The sequence below is a fragment of the Eurypyga helias genome, unplaced genomic scaffold (genome assembly GCF_000690775.1).
Source record: "Eurypyga helias isolate BGI_N326 unplaced genomic scaffold, ASM69077v1 scaffold10367, whole genome shotgun sequence".
Classification (NCBI taxonomy): domain Eukaryota; kingdom Metazoa; phylum Chordata; class Aves; order Eurypygiformes; family Eurypygidae; genus Eurypyga; species Eurypyga helias.
Window position 1 is genome coordinate 47,690 of NW_010262296.1, and position 14,112 is coordinate 61,801.

The 14,112-nt window shown below is 41.3% G+C and overlaps 1 protein-coding gene across 1 annotated transcript in view; it reads right to left on the reverse strand.

The window, feature by feature from the left end:
• LOC104512619 (kalirin) overlaps nt 1–14,112 on the reverse strand; it is a gene marked incomplete at both ends in the record, with an annotated part of 113,838 nt that overhangs the window by 29,289 nt on the left and 70,437 nt on the right. The window contains 4 exons of the mRNA XM_010155670.1: nt 10,735–10,837; nt 12,206–12,348; nt 13,027–13,128; nt 13,552–13,742. Coding sequence (XP_010153972.1) covers nt 10,735–10,837; nt 12,206–12,348; nt 13,027–13,128; nt 13,552–13,742 — 539 coding nt within the window. The remainder of the gene's footprint in view (nt 1–10,734; nt 10,838–12,205; nt 12,349–13,026; nt 13,129–13,551; nt 13,743–14,112) is intronic.

Below are 14,112 nucleotides of genomic sequence, written 5' to 3' on the forward strand. Positions count from 1 at the left end.
CTGGAAAACAGAATATCCTTGAATTCTTCTGTGCAAATCAATAATTTATTTGAATCCTACTTTCAAATGTGCCAAGTTAGTGTTGGTGATATGTTTGAAAGAAAGATAGGGGTTTTATTGCACTTCCTTCCTTCCTTATTCTGTTTTGATTGCATCAAACTGATTCACTTAAACATCCTCATAACTTACACATCCTCTTTCTTCGCAGCAGGCAACATCTTTTTTGTTTGGTAATATAGATTTATTGATATGAAGCATGATTTATTCCCTGTCATTTAACGCCACACTGTCATCCACAGCTGAGTTTCAACCACCTTTACAAGGGCAGCCTTCTGCACCTTATCCTGTACATGAAGTTACAGCCATCCCATCTAAGCAGGATCACATGTTCTGCAGAAGGGTCTTGTGACAGAGAGATACCACATTTTCAGTGAGTTTAGGATATCTGTTATATCAGTTAATATGACCTTTAGCTGCGCGCCTTGCGCTTGTAAGGGGAACGTGTTCATCCGCACATTAGTATAGAACCTGATTTTCACACTGCTTGCAGGAATAGAAATGAGATATCAAGTGGACTGCCAGAGAAATTACATTTAAATATCCTCACATGAATGTGTTGACCCTTGATATTTACAGCTACAACATTCTCAGGAGTCCTTCAACCTGAAGGACTCCCACATGCTTGTTTTATCACAGAGGGACTTGACATAGTTTCAAATGTTACCCATTTACTTATTTTCCACCATTGATTGAAATGCCTAAGAAGAAGAGAGAAAGCAGATTGAAAGCTGATCCTTATTTCCTAAATAAAAAAAAAACCAACTATGAAAAACAATAGCAAAGGTTCTTTATGAAGTGGATAGCAATAGAAATGAAAATTTACAACAGAATTCCCTGTGTAAAAGCAGCAGAGCATACTTCATCTGCCCTGAGTGAAACTGCCAGTTACACATGGAGGAAAATGCTGAAAACAGATCTTTGAAGAATCCCTTTCCCTAGGACTGCACTTTCAGGGACTTTCAGTTGGATCTTTTATCAGCATCTGATCACCCAACTGAATCTGGCTTCATATCTGCAGTTATTTATAGCTGAAATAAAAAACTGGGAGAGGTGTTTAGAAGATACCTGCTGCTTCTGCACTGGTCCAGGAAAAAAAATCTGTGACTGCTGACCATTTAGCCTTCACAGATGACCAGAGGAATGGCCTTCCTTTGGAATGGAATTGTGTCCAAGCATTTTGAGAGCAGAGGTCCCACTGAAGTTCAACAGCACTTTCAGAAATCCCAGCTGAGATATGTAAGAGGCACAGCAAATTTAATGCGTGCTTTTTATGAGGTTATTTCCTGAGAATATTACCCAATGAGCAATGTGATTTCTATTCCCATGAACACTGCAGATCACAGAATACCTCAGTTTGGAAGGGACATGTAAGAAGAGTCCTGATTCTCGCAAGACTACCTAAAACTAAACTGTATGACTACAAGCACCGCCCAGGTGCTCCTTGAACTCTGACAGGCTTGGTGCCATGACCATCTCCTTGGGGAGCCTGTTCCAGTGACCAACCACCCTCTCAGCAAAGAAAGCCGTTCCGTTTCCAGATATTCATTCATTTTTGTCCATGAAATTAAACCGTAGGCTGCTCCACAGCCAGCAACCCCTTGCAAAGCTTGTGCCGCCTTCTTTCCTCTGTTTTGGCTTTGCTATATTTTCACAGAGATAACGCCAGGGATGTGTGAAACACTCAAACCCCTGGGAAATTTCTTGCTAAAATTCAACTACCTGGTAGAAAAAGGGTGACTTTGGTGAAGTTCATCCACTGTCATCATCTCTTGGGTAGTTGCGGAGGACGTTGTCCAGCCATGCAGTACACTAAGAAATGGATAAGGCTCCACTACATGGTTAGGACTTCAGACAAAGTTCCCTGAGGAATTACTACGAAGTGTGCAAGTGCTTGAAACACGTGTGATATTTTAAAAGTGGCTGCTCATGCTTTACTTTGTTTTTCAAAAGAACACACGCACCTTTTCTGAGAAAGCTCTCTGAAACAAGACAGCTTGTCTTCAGTGCTGCCTCCACCCACAGCTGCAACAAATACTTGCTGGCAACAACAGAAAACAAATGTCCCTGCTCTCAGCAGCACTTGCACCCTTGACAGATCACTTCTCAGATGTAAACCTCTTGATCATCTACTTGTTAAAGTTAGAAATGGGTGCCAGAAAAGACAGGTAACACGTAATTCAAGCCAGGACTAAACCTGGCTGAAAACCTAGGTTGGTAAGAACTACTTTATCCCTTGTTTTGAAATCTGGATCCAATCCAACTGAGACCAAAGTCCATTTTTTTTCAGTGTTCTCAGAGCTATAAAAAGGGGAAGGACCCTAGAATTGTCCTGGGAGATATGTGTTGTAGGCAGTGCCAGTCCTACCACCTGTGCTGAGGGAGCTGGAGACACTGTGCTACACGCATTATAAAACAAAAAAAGAGCTGTTGACTGACTCCGCTTGAAGATGACAGGTGGGTAAGTTCCTATGGAGCTACAAGTCATAGTGACCAATGTACAGACAAGAAAGGCAACATAAGACGTATCATCCAGGTTCCTAAAACAGAGATTAAGCTATACCAAGGCAGAGCATAGGCCTGGCGAGGGAGCTAGAGACGCTGTGCTACACGCATTATAAAAAAGAGCTGTTGACTGACTCCGCTTGAAGATGACAGGTGGGTAAGTTCCTATGGAGCTACAAGTCATAGTGACCAATGTACAGACAAGAAAGGCAACATAAGACGTATCATCCAGGTTCCTAAAACAGAGATTAAGCTATACCAAGGCAGAGCATAGGCCTGGCACTGACTCTCTGAGCAAGGGAGGGTTTTAACTGTTTGGATCACATCTGGGGTTTGGAGTTTCCTACGCCCATGCACCTTTGCACAAGGATTCATATAAGGTGTGTGTAGCGATTCAGACCTGGAGTGACCTCATCTGGAAATCTAAGGATGTAATTTAAAGCTTGTCTGTTTGAGTGTGTTATATTTCACACCCAGAGCCTCAAGATTTTTGTCCAAGAGACAGAAAAAAATCTTTAATGGAGACAGGCAAGTAGAGCCCTGCAATTCAAAAGCTGGAACATTTCTTGATGCTGGCAGTGCTGCATGCCTGGTTAAGAAATACAGGAAGCAAATTGAAATGCCTTACTTAAACTTAGGAAAAAGAGGGGTGGAGAAAAAAAAAGTGTCACAGTAATATTACTGAGCATGAATGATCAGAAAGGCAAGTTCACGTCAAAGGTGACATTGCCAGCAGAGATGAAACAGCTCCAAGTGTCACTTCAATGACCTGAGTTTCAGGGAGCTGTTCGCAGAAAAAAAAAGATCCACATATCAGTATATTTTTTCCCAGAGAAGAGTTGCATTTACAGGGGGTCCTAGCCAAGATTTAGAGTAAGAATTGAGAGGCTGTCTCATAAGACCAAAGGAAATTTGAAGACACTACCACTGGAAAGAAAGATGTCAGCTCATGGCTGAACAATTTATTTCCTTGATAAGACAAACATTTTGCTAGACATGACAGTATCTTGAAAGGAGTGAACAACCTATAGCAAGTGAGCACTCAAGAAGGCTAATTAAAACACAAGTATTTTATGTCATGATTTGCTAGCTATCACATTCTCCCTTTTCCACAGGTGAGGGCAGTAAGAACTCGGTGTGCTAACTGCACTAGTATTAGGCAGCATCCAAGCAATAGAAATATATCCTCTGGGGTCCTAATTCACTCCCCTTTACCATATCTTCAAAGGAAAATTTCACTTAACAGTTAGCAAACATTTTCTATTATATAAATCTAATTTTACTTGTAGTACCATAACTCATCAGTCACTATAAAGGAGCAGCACTCCAGACAGTACACTACTCAGTTCTGGCACATCACTTGCCTGGACAGGATCAGTGCAAAATAACCACAAGAATGCTTATGTAAATGAGACAAAATCAATTCCTTCCTTTGTCTTTTAGAAATTCAAAGTGTTAAATCTAATCCAATTTACTGAGAGTAAAATATATAGGCTAGAGGAAAAAAATCTCTTCAAGTCAATGCCCAGCCTCACCAGCAGACAACTCTACATGCACCACCTTTCACAGGGCTCCAGAAAACAGGAATATCTCTGAATAAATACTCTAGATTCTGTATTAAAGTGACTCCTTTCTTGACCACCCACTCCATTTTCGCATGATCATGCTCTCCCTTAGCTCTGCCATACACAGGGTCTATGTCATCCTTTCCAACTTCCTTCACATCAGCTACAACAATCTATAGCAGCCATGAACCACTGGCAGAGTGACTTCCCACTGATGGGTGTTTTCTATTCACTTCAGTCCCACTGCTCAAGTACTGCACAGACTCCAGTCCACAGTGATACATGTTCTGACCGTACACAAGCTCTCCAATGGTGCAGTGGAAATGTGTTTCTTGCACAAGAATCAGTACAGAACTCACTGGCAGAGGTGGAAAACTCGTATCATGGGATGCACACGTGCCATAAGAGCGCTTGCATCACCAGCTGTGTAAATGTTTTGTAAGAACCTAGAGATGACTTAAAAAACCTGAGTACCAGGGGGTCAAATGAAAAAAAAAAAAAAAAACCACAAACCTCTGGGAAAGTAAAGTATATAACTGAAAGCTACAGAATACTTCACTAGCACTGAGGAGAGACAGTAGCATTGAAGGCAGACAGAGAACTGCTATACAGTTTTTAGTTCTGCTGGGTATATCAGTTCCCTTACTGAGAAACTAAGCAGAAATTAACTTGGCAGCTCAGTCAGCATCATAGAATGGTTTGGGTTGGAAGGGACCTTAAAGATCATCTAGTTCCAACTAGTCAGAGTGCTCTTGTTAGCAGAATTAATATACACATTTGCCTTATGGTATTGTTTTTATTTTCGCTGTGCATTTAATTCCCTCTCTGACAATGGGGATTGATCTCATTTTTGTCTCAGTTCTGTATATGAGACTAAGTAATGTTTCTTCCTCATGTTGATGTTCTTATTTCAAGGGGGTTTTCATTGAAAGATTATTATTTCATTATTTTGTAGCAAATGCTCTTATTTCTTTAACTGAGCCTTTCCAGGTCACTCCACCTTTGAGAGGAGCCTTAGGCTTGCTGCTGATTCCAGGCCAGTCAGAGCAGAGGAGAGAAGACTGTTGTTAGTACCAAAACCAGAGAAAACTCCCTACTTGCTGTGGTCAGGTTTCCAACTCCCACTGCTTTCCAGCAAGTGTCTGAACTCCAGCTGATGGGATGGACACTTTCAGAGAAGGGAGTATTTCTAAACTTCCTGCTCACCCTGACATATTTAATTTCTTTATAAGCTGCCCAGTCAGAATGGGATCTTTGGCTTTTCAACTTTGGTTTTAAGAGTTTTCGTTTTAATACTTAATTTCCAGATTAATTTATGCTGGGAAGCAATGATTTACCACTTTGGATTGTGTAAGTTGATGGTGGCATCTAATAAGCATACTAATTTTCCTTATGCCCTCCTTGTGAGGTACATAACAGAACAAGTTTCTTTTACTTTTGAATGAGTGAGCATTTCCATTTTGTATTTATTTATTTGTTTGGGTTTTTTTAATCAGCACGTATTAGCACTAGGCAATAGTTCAAGAAAATGCTACCCATTTGGGAAAACATGCAGCATGTTGGTGCACAACTTTATGGAGTTCAAACCCCAAATTACTAATAATGTCAAGGAAGAAAGTAGGGGATGGAGGCACTCTTAGATCTGTGTTGCCAGAAAAGGAAACTTCCGAGGAACAGAGAATTCTAGTGAAGAATGCAGTACTTCCTGCATCAGATCCTAACTTCTGCTTCAGTAGCAATATCACAGGGAGAAAGCTATTTTACCTTGATTAGAAGCCTTTCAAGAAAAAAAGAGAATCCACCCCTAGGTGACTTGTTCCAACAAGCCTTAATTCTAAAACCCCCCTTATAGCAATTACCTTCAATTAGAAAAATTATTATTCCCAGATTTTATATAATACCACCAATGTGGAAGAGGTCAAGATCTCAGTCTCATGACTGCTGAAAGATGAGCTGAGTCCAGTATCTAATAGAAAAGATAAAAGTATATCATGTATATTTATTTTTAGAGAGTAAAAACTTTTCAGTTCACATTTCAGAGCTTTTTTCCACATCCAAAAGCAACAGGAGGAAACAAGAACTGCTCTCCTCAGCATTCTGCAAAAGCCAACAACAAAAAAAAGCCATTAGAAGATGGACCAGTATCACCAGAAACAGCTGTTTTATAAGCCAATAGATCAATGGGCTTAACAAATGAGAATGCCCTGCACGTGAGCATTTGCTTTATGCAATTCCCCACTGCTTTGAATCCGAATATAAAGACTGAAATCCTGTCTGCCGTGAATTGAACAGGGCAAGGATTTCTCCCTAAGGAGAAGTTTATAGATAGGCTGTTGAAGAGGGCTCACTGTATAGAACAAAAGCTGCCTAGTTTGCCTTTTGGAAAAGGATGAAGAAATTTTGCATAATAGGTTACCACGGACCTGACTTGGGTGCTCAATGACACTTACTCTAAGCGTTCATTATCGACTGATTCTTTAGCATTGAATCCGGCTCATGAACTCACTTTTTCTCCCCCATATAATATTTCTCTAATACCAAATGACAATCCAAATAATTCTTTTTCTGTGTACGGAATATTTTAGATCATAGATTGCATATAGAAAAGCCATAGATTTCAAATGGAAAAAATAAACGTTTTGTATATTCTTTCTTTCCTCTTGCAAAGGTGCAGACATTCAGACCTTACTCAAAGTCTGTGTTTCTACTATATAGTGTTTAATGAAAATTAAATGTTTGAGCCTAAGGATAATTGATTTATATATTTTTGAGAGAAAAAAAATCCAAGAAATTTAAAGATAGTAAGGGCTAAGATCCAGATTTAAGAAGGTACTTAAACAGGTATTTAATTTAAAAGACAGGAGTAATATTTTTTTTAACATACTTGGACTTTTTTTTTTTTTTTTTTTAAATCTGAAGTGTCTCACATAATCGCCTGCAGCCAGGAAAGCCTGAATATTTAAAGCCTTAGTAACATTTCTGGAGTCAGGCATATAATTAAGAATATTTTCAAAGCAAAATCTGCTATAAAGATTGCTGTGAATTTCCTTCAATATACAAAAACAGCTCAGAATTTGGGTTTGTATCCTGTGTTGGGACAATACATGACAATACTGTAATTAATGTACAAATGTAATGTTTGTAAGAATTTCTGTCTCCCCTCCAAATTCCTAACCCAAACAAGAAGTGGTGCAATGTGCCATGAGATGTAATTCATGGCATCCGACATGTGAGCGACAGAGCAGAACCAGGGCTCAGCACTTCTGCCCCCAGCCAAGTGCTTTACCCTCTGCACCAAACGATCCCCCTGATAAATATTATGGCTAGGTTCAGCTGCCTCGAGAGAAAGCAAAAGCCTTGCTGGATTTACAGTAATGTTATCTCATTCTGTCTTAACAACAAAACCCCTTCTGTCTTTTTAGGAGCTGGAAATGCAAAGGTAAAGCTTTGCTCTAGGGCTGTACCATGGTGAGAGAGGAGACGGAAATTGCTAATCGCAACCCAGAAGCAGTTGGCTCACAAGTAAGTTGAAAGAAACACATGTGACTTGAGGCACAAGGAGTGTTATTAAGCAGAAGAGCTACTTGAAATTGGGAATCTTTGAGAGGCTGTGGTTTTCATTGTCTAAAATGTTATTTGGCATTTTTTTCTGAATATTCAACCCATGCGTTAGGTAATCCTTGGGTGTAACAGCAAGAGGCTGGGAAAGGACAAAGTGTGTCAGCTAAATCTTTGAATTCTTTTGTGTTCAGAGAGTAATACCAACTCTTAAATGTTACTTGAGAAGTGTTTCTGGCACCGAGTTAATACATAGATGGTCCCAGTGCAGGACTAACCTGCTGCCACCCTGGCAAACATCTAGGATTGCAAAGCTCTTCGCATGTGTTTGGAAATGAGGCTGCTCGTCCTGACACACATCTAGCATTGCAAAGCTCTTTGCATGTGTTTGGAAATGAGGCTGCTCTAACAGCCAGAGACTTTAAAGGTAGGAGCTCTTTCTCCTGGCTCCTCTGGATGCGGATCTCACTGGGGCATGCAGAGAGGTCACCCACAGAGGCTAAAGCTGTGAAAACAGAGCCTGAATCTGAACACCTGGGAATAACTCTGCTGACAACACTGGAGTTAAATGGGCAGGGAAACCACCGTTTGCTGAACACGTTTCCTACCGGTGCTGTTAGCAGTACCACACGAGTTAGTTGTATCGTGTATGCTAGCGTTCACCAAGCGCTACCCACTGTGCCCAGAAACCTTAACTAGAGAGCATGCTACGGGACACTCTTCCGGTGCTGGTAACTCAGTACCCGGCTGTGTGAGAAGAGAAATCGTCCCAGTCCAACGAGATTCACTCAGACCAATGAGAAGATAAGCTTAACGCCGTACTGGACAAAAAAATTCCCGTTTTAAGGTTGAAGATTAAAATAACTTGGAATGACAGTGAATTGTTCCCACATGTTGCAATGTCCCCCTCCACGAGTCTCGTGGCTTGGGTCCTTGCGCAGCTTTGGGATCAGCTAACACAGTCCCCTCACAGCTGACGCTAACACACGCTGAGGGCATCGTGCACACAGCGTAAGAGCCCATGATGAATGGAGACGGAACCCGCTTGTGCCGCTGTGCTGCTTCAATGGGGAGGAAGGCAACTCCACTCCGTCTGTCACTGATTTGGGTAACGTGTAGAAAAACGGAGGGAGAACTCTAAAGCAATGGAGGGAGTTAATTTTCCTTGGAGCAAAGATGCAGTAACGCAGCACTCTTGGGGCTGAATTCTCCACAGTATTCTGGCCTTAGCATCAGTGTCAGTAAGGAAACCGTTCAGCAGAAAAAGATACGCTAGTTGCTCAGATCCAACAATGCACATGCAAGTACACTTAAGCTTTCGCTCTACACTGGAATTTGTTTCTATTCATTAAATGTAAACGAGGACACATGAACACACAGGTAGCCTGAAGTCAGCAAGCGAACCAACCCACCTTAAAAAAGTAAAGAACATGACACAACCCTGGAACTGATTTAGCCTTACCCCAGTAGTAACAAATTTTCTCCTGTATGATCTGGTTCTCAATTTCTCATACATGTTCACCATTCACTTCAAACAAAGTTTTGGACAGAATTTCCTATAACCCTTTCCAGTCTTGCATCCTTAAGCCACCTGTTACCATGACAGGCTGTCTTTCAGGGTACAGCCTGATCTTCTTGTGCTGTTGGCACTATAGATCTTGTATGCAGCTACAGCATGCAGTATGGAGCATCTTACCTAGACTTTGTCCGTCTACCATAATTCATGCAACTTAGCCGATGGGCTTAGGGCAAACAAGCAAAGCTTATGCAAATGCTTAAATTTAAGCATGAGATCAAGTACTCTACTAAGCCAGGGCCTTTCTCAGGAATGATAAATGTGAAAAACATGGAAAAGCAGGGTGAGCCCATGTAGATTGAAGATATAAAAAAGTACTTCTTCAGCATCGGGCAAAATATTTGCATACATTACAGTGGCCTTTGCATTGTGAGGATTAATAATTTCCTAATACACAAGGTTGGTCAAAAAAAGCAAAAGCATGGGAACATGCCTTTAAGATAAAAATAACAGGAAGTCTTACAAAGGTAATTTATTTGCAATTAACGCCTATTTCTCACTCTAGCTTTCAAAACAACCTCTGCACTGAACCTTACTTTCAAACCATCAACTTGAATTCTGATTTTGTGAAGAAGACACCCTTCTACCTTGTGTGAATGGCAGCATAATTAAAGCCCTGACAAGCAGATAAATCCAGAATGGTTCTGCAGAATTCATCCTTTTGCACTTTACAGATGGTTTCAAAACAACACATGAAGAGAATATGGACATTCTCTTGGTGAATATGACAAACCCCATCAGTGTAGCTGAAGTCAGTTATTACTAACAGTCCATTTACTCCTACCACCAACTGCTAATTCATTGAAGACCACAGTTGGAGGTAGCAGGGTGACAAATTCAAGTCCAGCATCCTAGCAGCACTAGGAATCTGGACTCAGATCATCTGTTAAGTAAAACGCCAAGTACATACGTGCCGACAGCATGCAGCATTCCAACAGAATCTAGCGTGTCTCGGGGCCATCCATATGCTCCACCATATGTCCATGAGGAGTGGGGTCCAGAATCACAGTCTCTGGAAAGCGTAGGTCTCCCAGGCTCTCAAGATACCAGCCAGGATCCCTATTTTGCTGTATTAATTGGTGTGTAAGCACCTGTATTCCCTCCAACAAACTAGTGATTTTAGCTCAGAGGGCAATATGGAACATAACCGTTGCCGATTCAGAAGCTGGCTCCCACAGGGCACATTCTGCTATGGATGAAAAGGTTGCTCTGGGCTGTGTTTCTTCAGAGCCAACTCAACTTTTGTGTACTAACTACAAAGAAGCTGCAGCGACAGGGATGCTACCATTTAAAAACAGCAGTTCTGATGAGCACCTAGACACAGACTGGATTTTAACAGCCTAGCATAGAGGAATACACATTCAACTCACTCAGGAGAAGACAGGATGCTTTATAAATGCCTCCTATTCTGCTCTTCACTAACATTTTTCTGGGGATGATTAACTGCAGAGTGTTTTCACAGTTCAGTCCTACCTTATCGCTGTCCACTGTGTTCTGCGACGTCCTGGATGCAATGGAAATGGTGTCAGGTTGACTGCTACCATCTCCTTGGCTGTCTGCGTCATCTACTCCATCTCTGCAAAAGACATAACAGGGAAACAACAACGCTTACTTAACACACCACCCTGGAATGTGCACAGCTTTATAGGCGGATTTGAGAAGTGCCGAGTCAGCGTGCCAGAGCTGGCTTTGTGCTAAAATTCCTGTACTGGTGCAGGCCATGTTGCTATGTAGTTTGCAATTTAAGATGATGTCAACCTCAGCCATAGGGATGGGATTAGCACATAATCCCAATGTTTGGTGCTGGAAACAGGATGGCTGTTGCCTGCATATTTACAGCACAGAAGGCTCTGGTGTTCAGAAATAGCTCTGTAATGAGGGTGTCAGGCAGAAATTTTCCTTCAATTAGATTTCTGCCTTAACCAAAACCATCCAGCCCAGTCTACATAAGACACTGAAGGAAAAGTTATTTCTCTTGTCTCACAGGAACAACGTTTTCAGGAATTTAATACTAAGCCATAAAAATTATATCCAAACAAACATAAACAAGGACAGTGTAGAGCTCTACAAGTTTACCTCTATATGTCTGCTAACAGAAGCTATTGTCTTCTCTTTTGCTGTATAGTTATCCTAAATTTTTACTGGTCTTTCAAAATAAACAATAATACAAAATACATATTTAAGGACAAAGGAAAAAAAAAAATCAGATCCCCATTCTGTACTAGAAAATTCTTGTGCATGTCCCCAAGAAGAACTGTCTGGATCTTTGCCTTGCTACAGATCTCCTGGGTGACCTTGGCTACTCGTGCTTTGGATGCCTCTATAATACAGCCTGAAGTAAAAGGGTGATAAATCTTGATGAGGAAATGGAGATCCTCAAATTACAAGTGGCTTTTGGGAATGCCAGCATGACAGCAAAAGAACAATTCATTTTCTATAATTTCTACTTATTCCAGGATTCAGAGAAGTTAAGAACAAAAAAATTACTATTACTTCACAGGTTGAACTGAATTTGCATTTCATGATGAAACAGATTCTCCACTGTAGTAATATATTGTCACCACCAGTGGTGACTTTCACTGTCAAACAATTCAAAATGCCAAACGGGGAAAAGGGAGGGGGGGGGAAATCTATTAATACTCAAATGTGAAGAAGTAAATTCTGCTTTGACAAAGAAACATAACCTTGTAATCTGAAGAATTTTTACTGTTAATTTCTCTCCAGTATTTTGGAGTACTAAAATAAAAGGCCTTTGTATGTACATCATAGAAAAGCTTTCTAGCTACTTTTGCCAAGACAACACATGAAAAAAAAGATGATGACAACTGCTTTTGACTATAGTAAGAAAAAGTAAGTGAATCCAGTAAAAAGCCCATAGACCCTACACTGCTGTTGATCAAGCAAACGCTAGGGATTTCACACTGTATGGAATGACTGAGGTTACCTTCTGCTGTTGTTTCGCTGCTTTGCTGGTGTCTTGGGGAGCTGAATTGGCTCTTTCAGAGCTCCTTTCAGATGGATAATCCTTTCTTGAATGACTTCTCGGATATTTTTGATCCATTCCTGTTTTGTTTCAATACTGGACGCCTAAAGTTCCACAAGGCAGAAAGACAGACACTATCATATTCCCAGCATGTCACCTCCTATCTAGAAAAATCGTGGTTGGTTACTGAAAATTCACAATTAACTGTTTCTCCTCTCTGCTATATTGTTTTAGCTGCTGGAGTACCTGGTAACCCCAGAAGAACTTTTATCAGATCTACTTGGCAAGCAACAGCAAAGCAGCTAAACCCTGGATAAATACGTTTAATGCTTGCAATACAGCACACACTGTGGAGGGGAAATCAGTGCACAGCTGCGATTTCCACAGACAAAATAACTATAACACGGATTCGTTATTCAAAACTCACTTGACAAAAATGGCTGTCAGCTCTGGAGGTTCAAAGAATAGGTTGACTGTCAATAAGCCTGGTGGCAAAGGACCAACAGAATCACATTTCCTAGCCAAACACCCTGAGATGTGCCCCGTGTCAGTGTGCAGCTGCTCAGCCCCGGTTGCACAAGGAGATGCCAATGCCATTTCAGGCCGCACAACTGCACTGTCTTGATTCACACTGAGACCTTAGAGCTGAATTGCTCCTGATGACCCTGCTGACAGACATCAAGCCATGCAAATACAAGGAGGGAACAAACTGACCTTTCATTTAGTCCTCCCAAGGCCTCAACTAGCTCTAAAGGCAAAGAAAGCAAGCAGGAAAGACTTACTTTCAACACTGTTTTATTGTCTGAGGATGGTGTTCGTCCAGACCACAAAGCAAATTTACAGGGATCTCCTTCAACATGTTCAGTCACTCCCAGTTCTGAGGTCTAGTGTGGAGGAGAGAGCATGAGAGATTTTGTATATATGAAGCCTCATGAGTCCAGAAAACTTTACATTTACAGGGAGAAGTGGGGAGGCAGGGATGAATAAGGGAGCAAGATCTTGTCTCTGCTTTGCTACACACAGATAAAAGAAACCAAAAACCAGCAGGGAATGGCAAGGAAGTGAATGGGTTGACTGATCCTCCTTGCATTTTCCACCCACCCTTCACATCTCACTACCTTAAACCTCCCCAGACTCACTGTGAGCTTGGCTTCCAAGATGAGCCTCACAGGGCCCACAGCCAGCTCTCTTCCAGGTGGCACGAGTATCCCCAACCCAGCGTGGGGACATGTGAGCCATCCCCCAAACTCCACCTCTGCCTACCAGAAACACAACACATGGAATATTTTCTTTGCAGCCACACCTACCAGTAACTTGTTCTTGTAAACATATTTTGTGTGTCCTGAAGAATCTTTGATCTCTTTGCTAAACACCAAAGAGATTTCAAAGAGAAACAAATGCCTTTCACGGCCTTTCCGAATGAGAGACTTGGGATCCCACACTTGGAAGGAATCCTGAAGAATCAGCTCTCCCTGGACATCCAGGTTCTCATCAAACCCTAAAACCACAAAATATATTTGGATTTATTCTTGGGAACATTAATGCCCAGAAAGACCAGAGCAATAAGGACCTGAAATAAAAGGGCCTTTCCCTTTTTTAATGCATATTCTAAAGGACATTAATGTGCATCCACTGGCCAGTGAAAATATTTTTCTTTTTTTTCCTACTGCAATGCTATAATTATTTCACCAGAGGCAAATATGTCATATGTGCTAAATGAGACTGCTGCTAAGTGTAGTAGTAATTACTTAAAGATAAATACTATAAAGGTTTCAGTAGTGCTTACTGTACACAGAACTGCAACGCAAGGAATCTTATGCACGTCAACGCAAACGCAGAGAAACACAGCGTGCGGTGGCTGAAGTGCC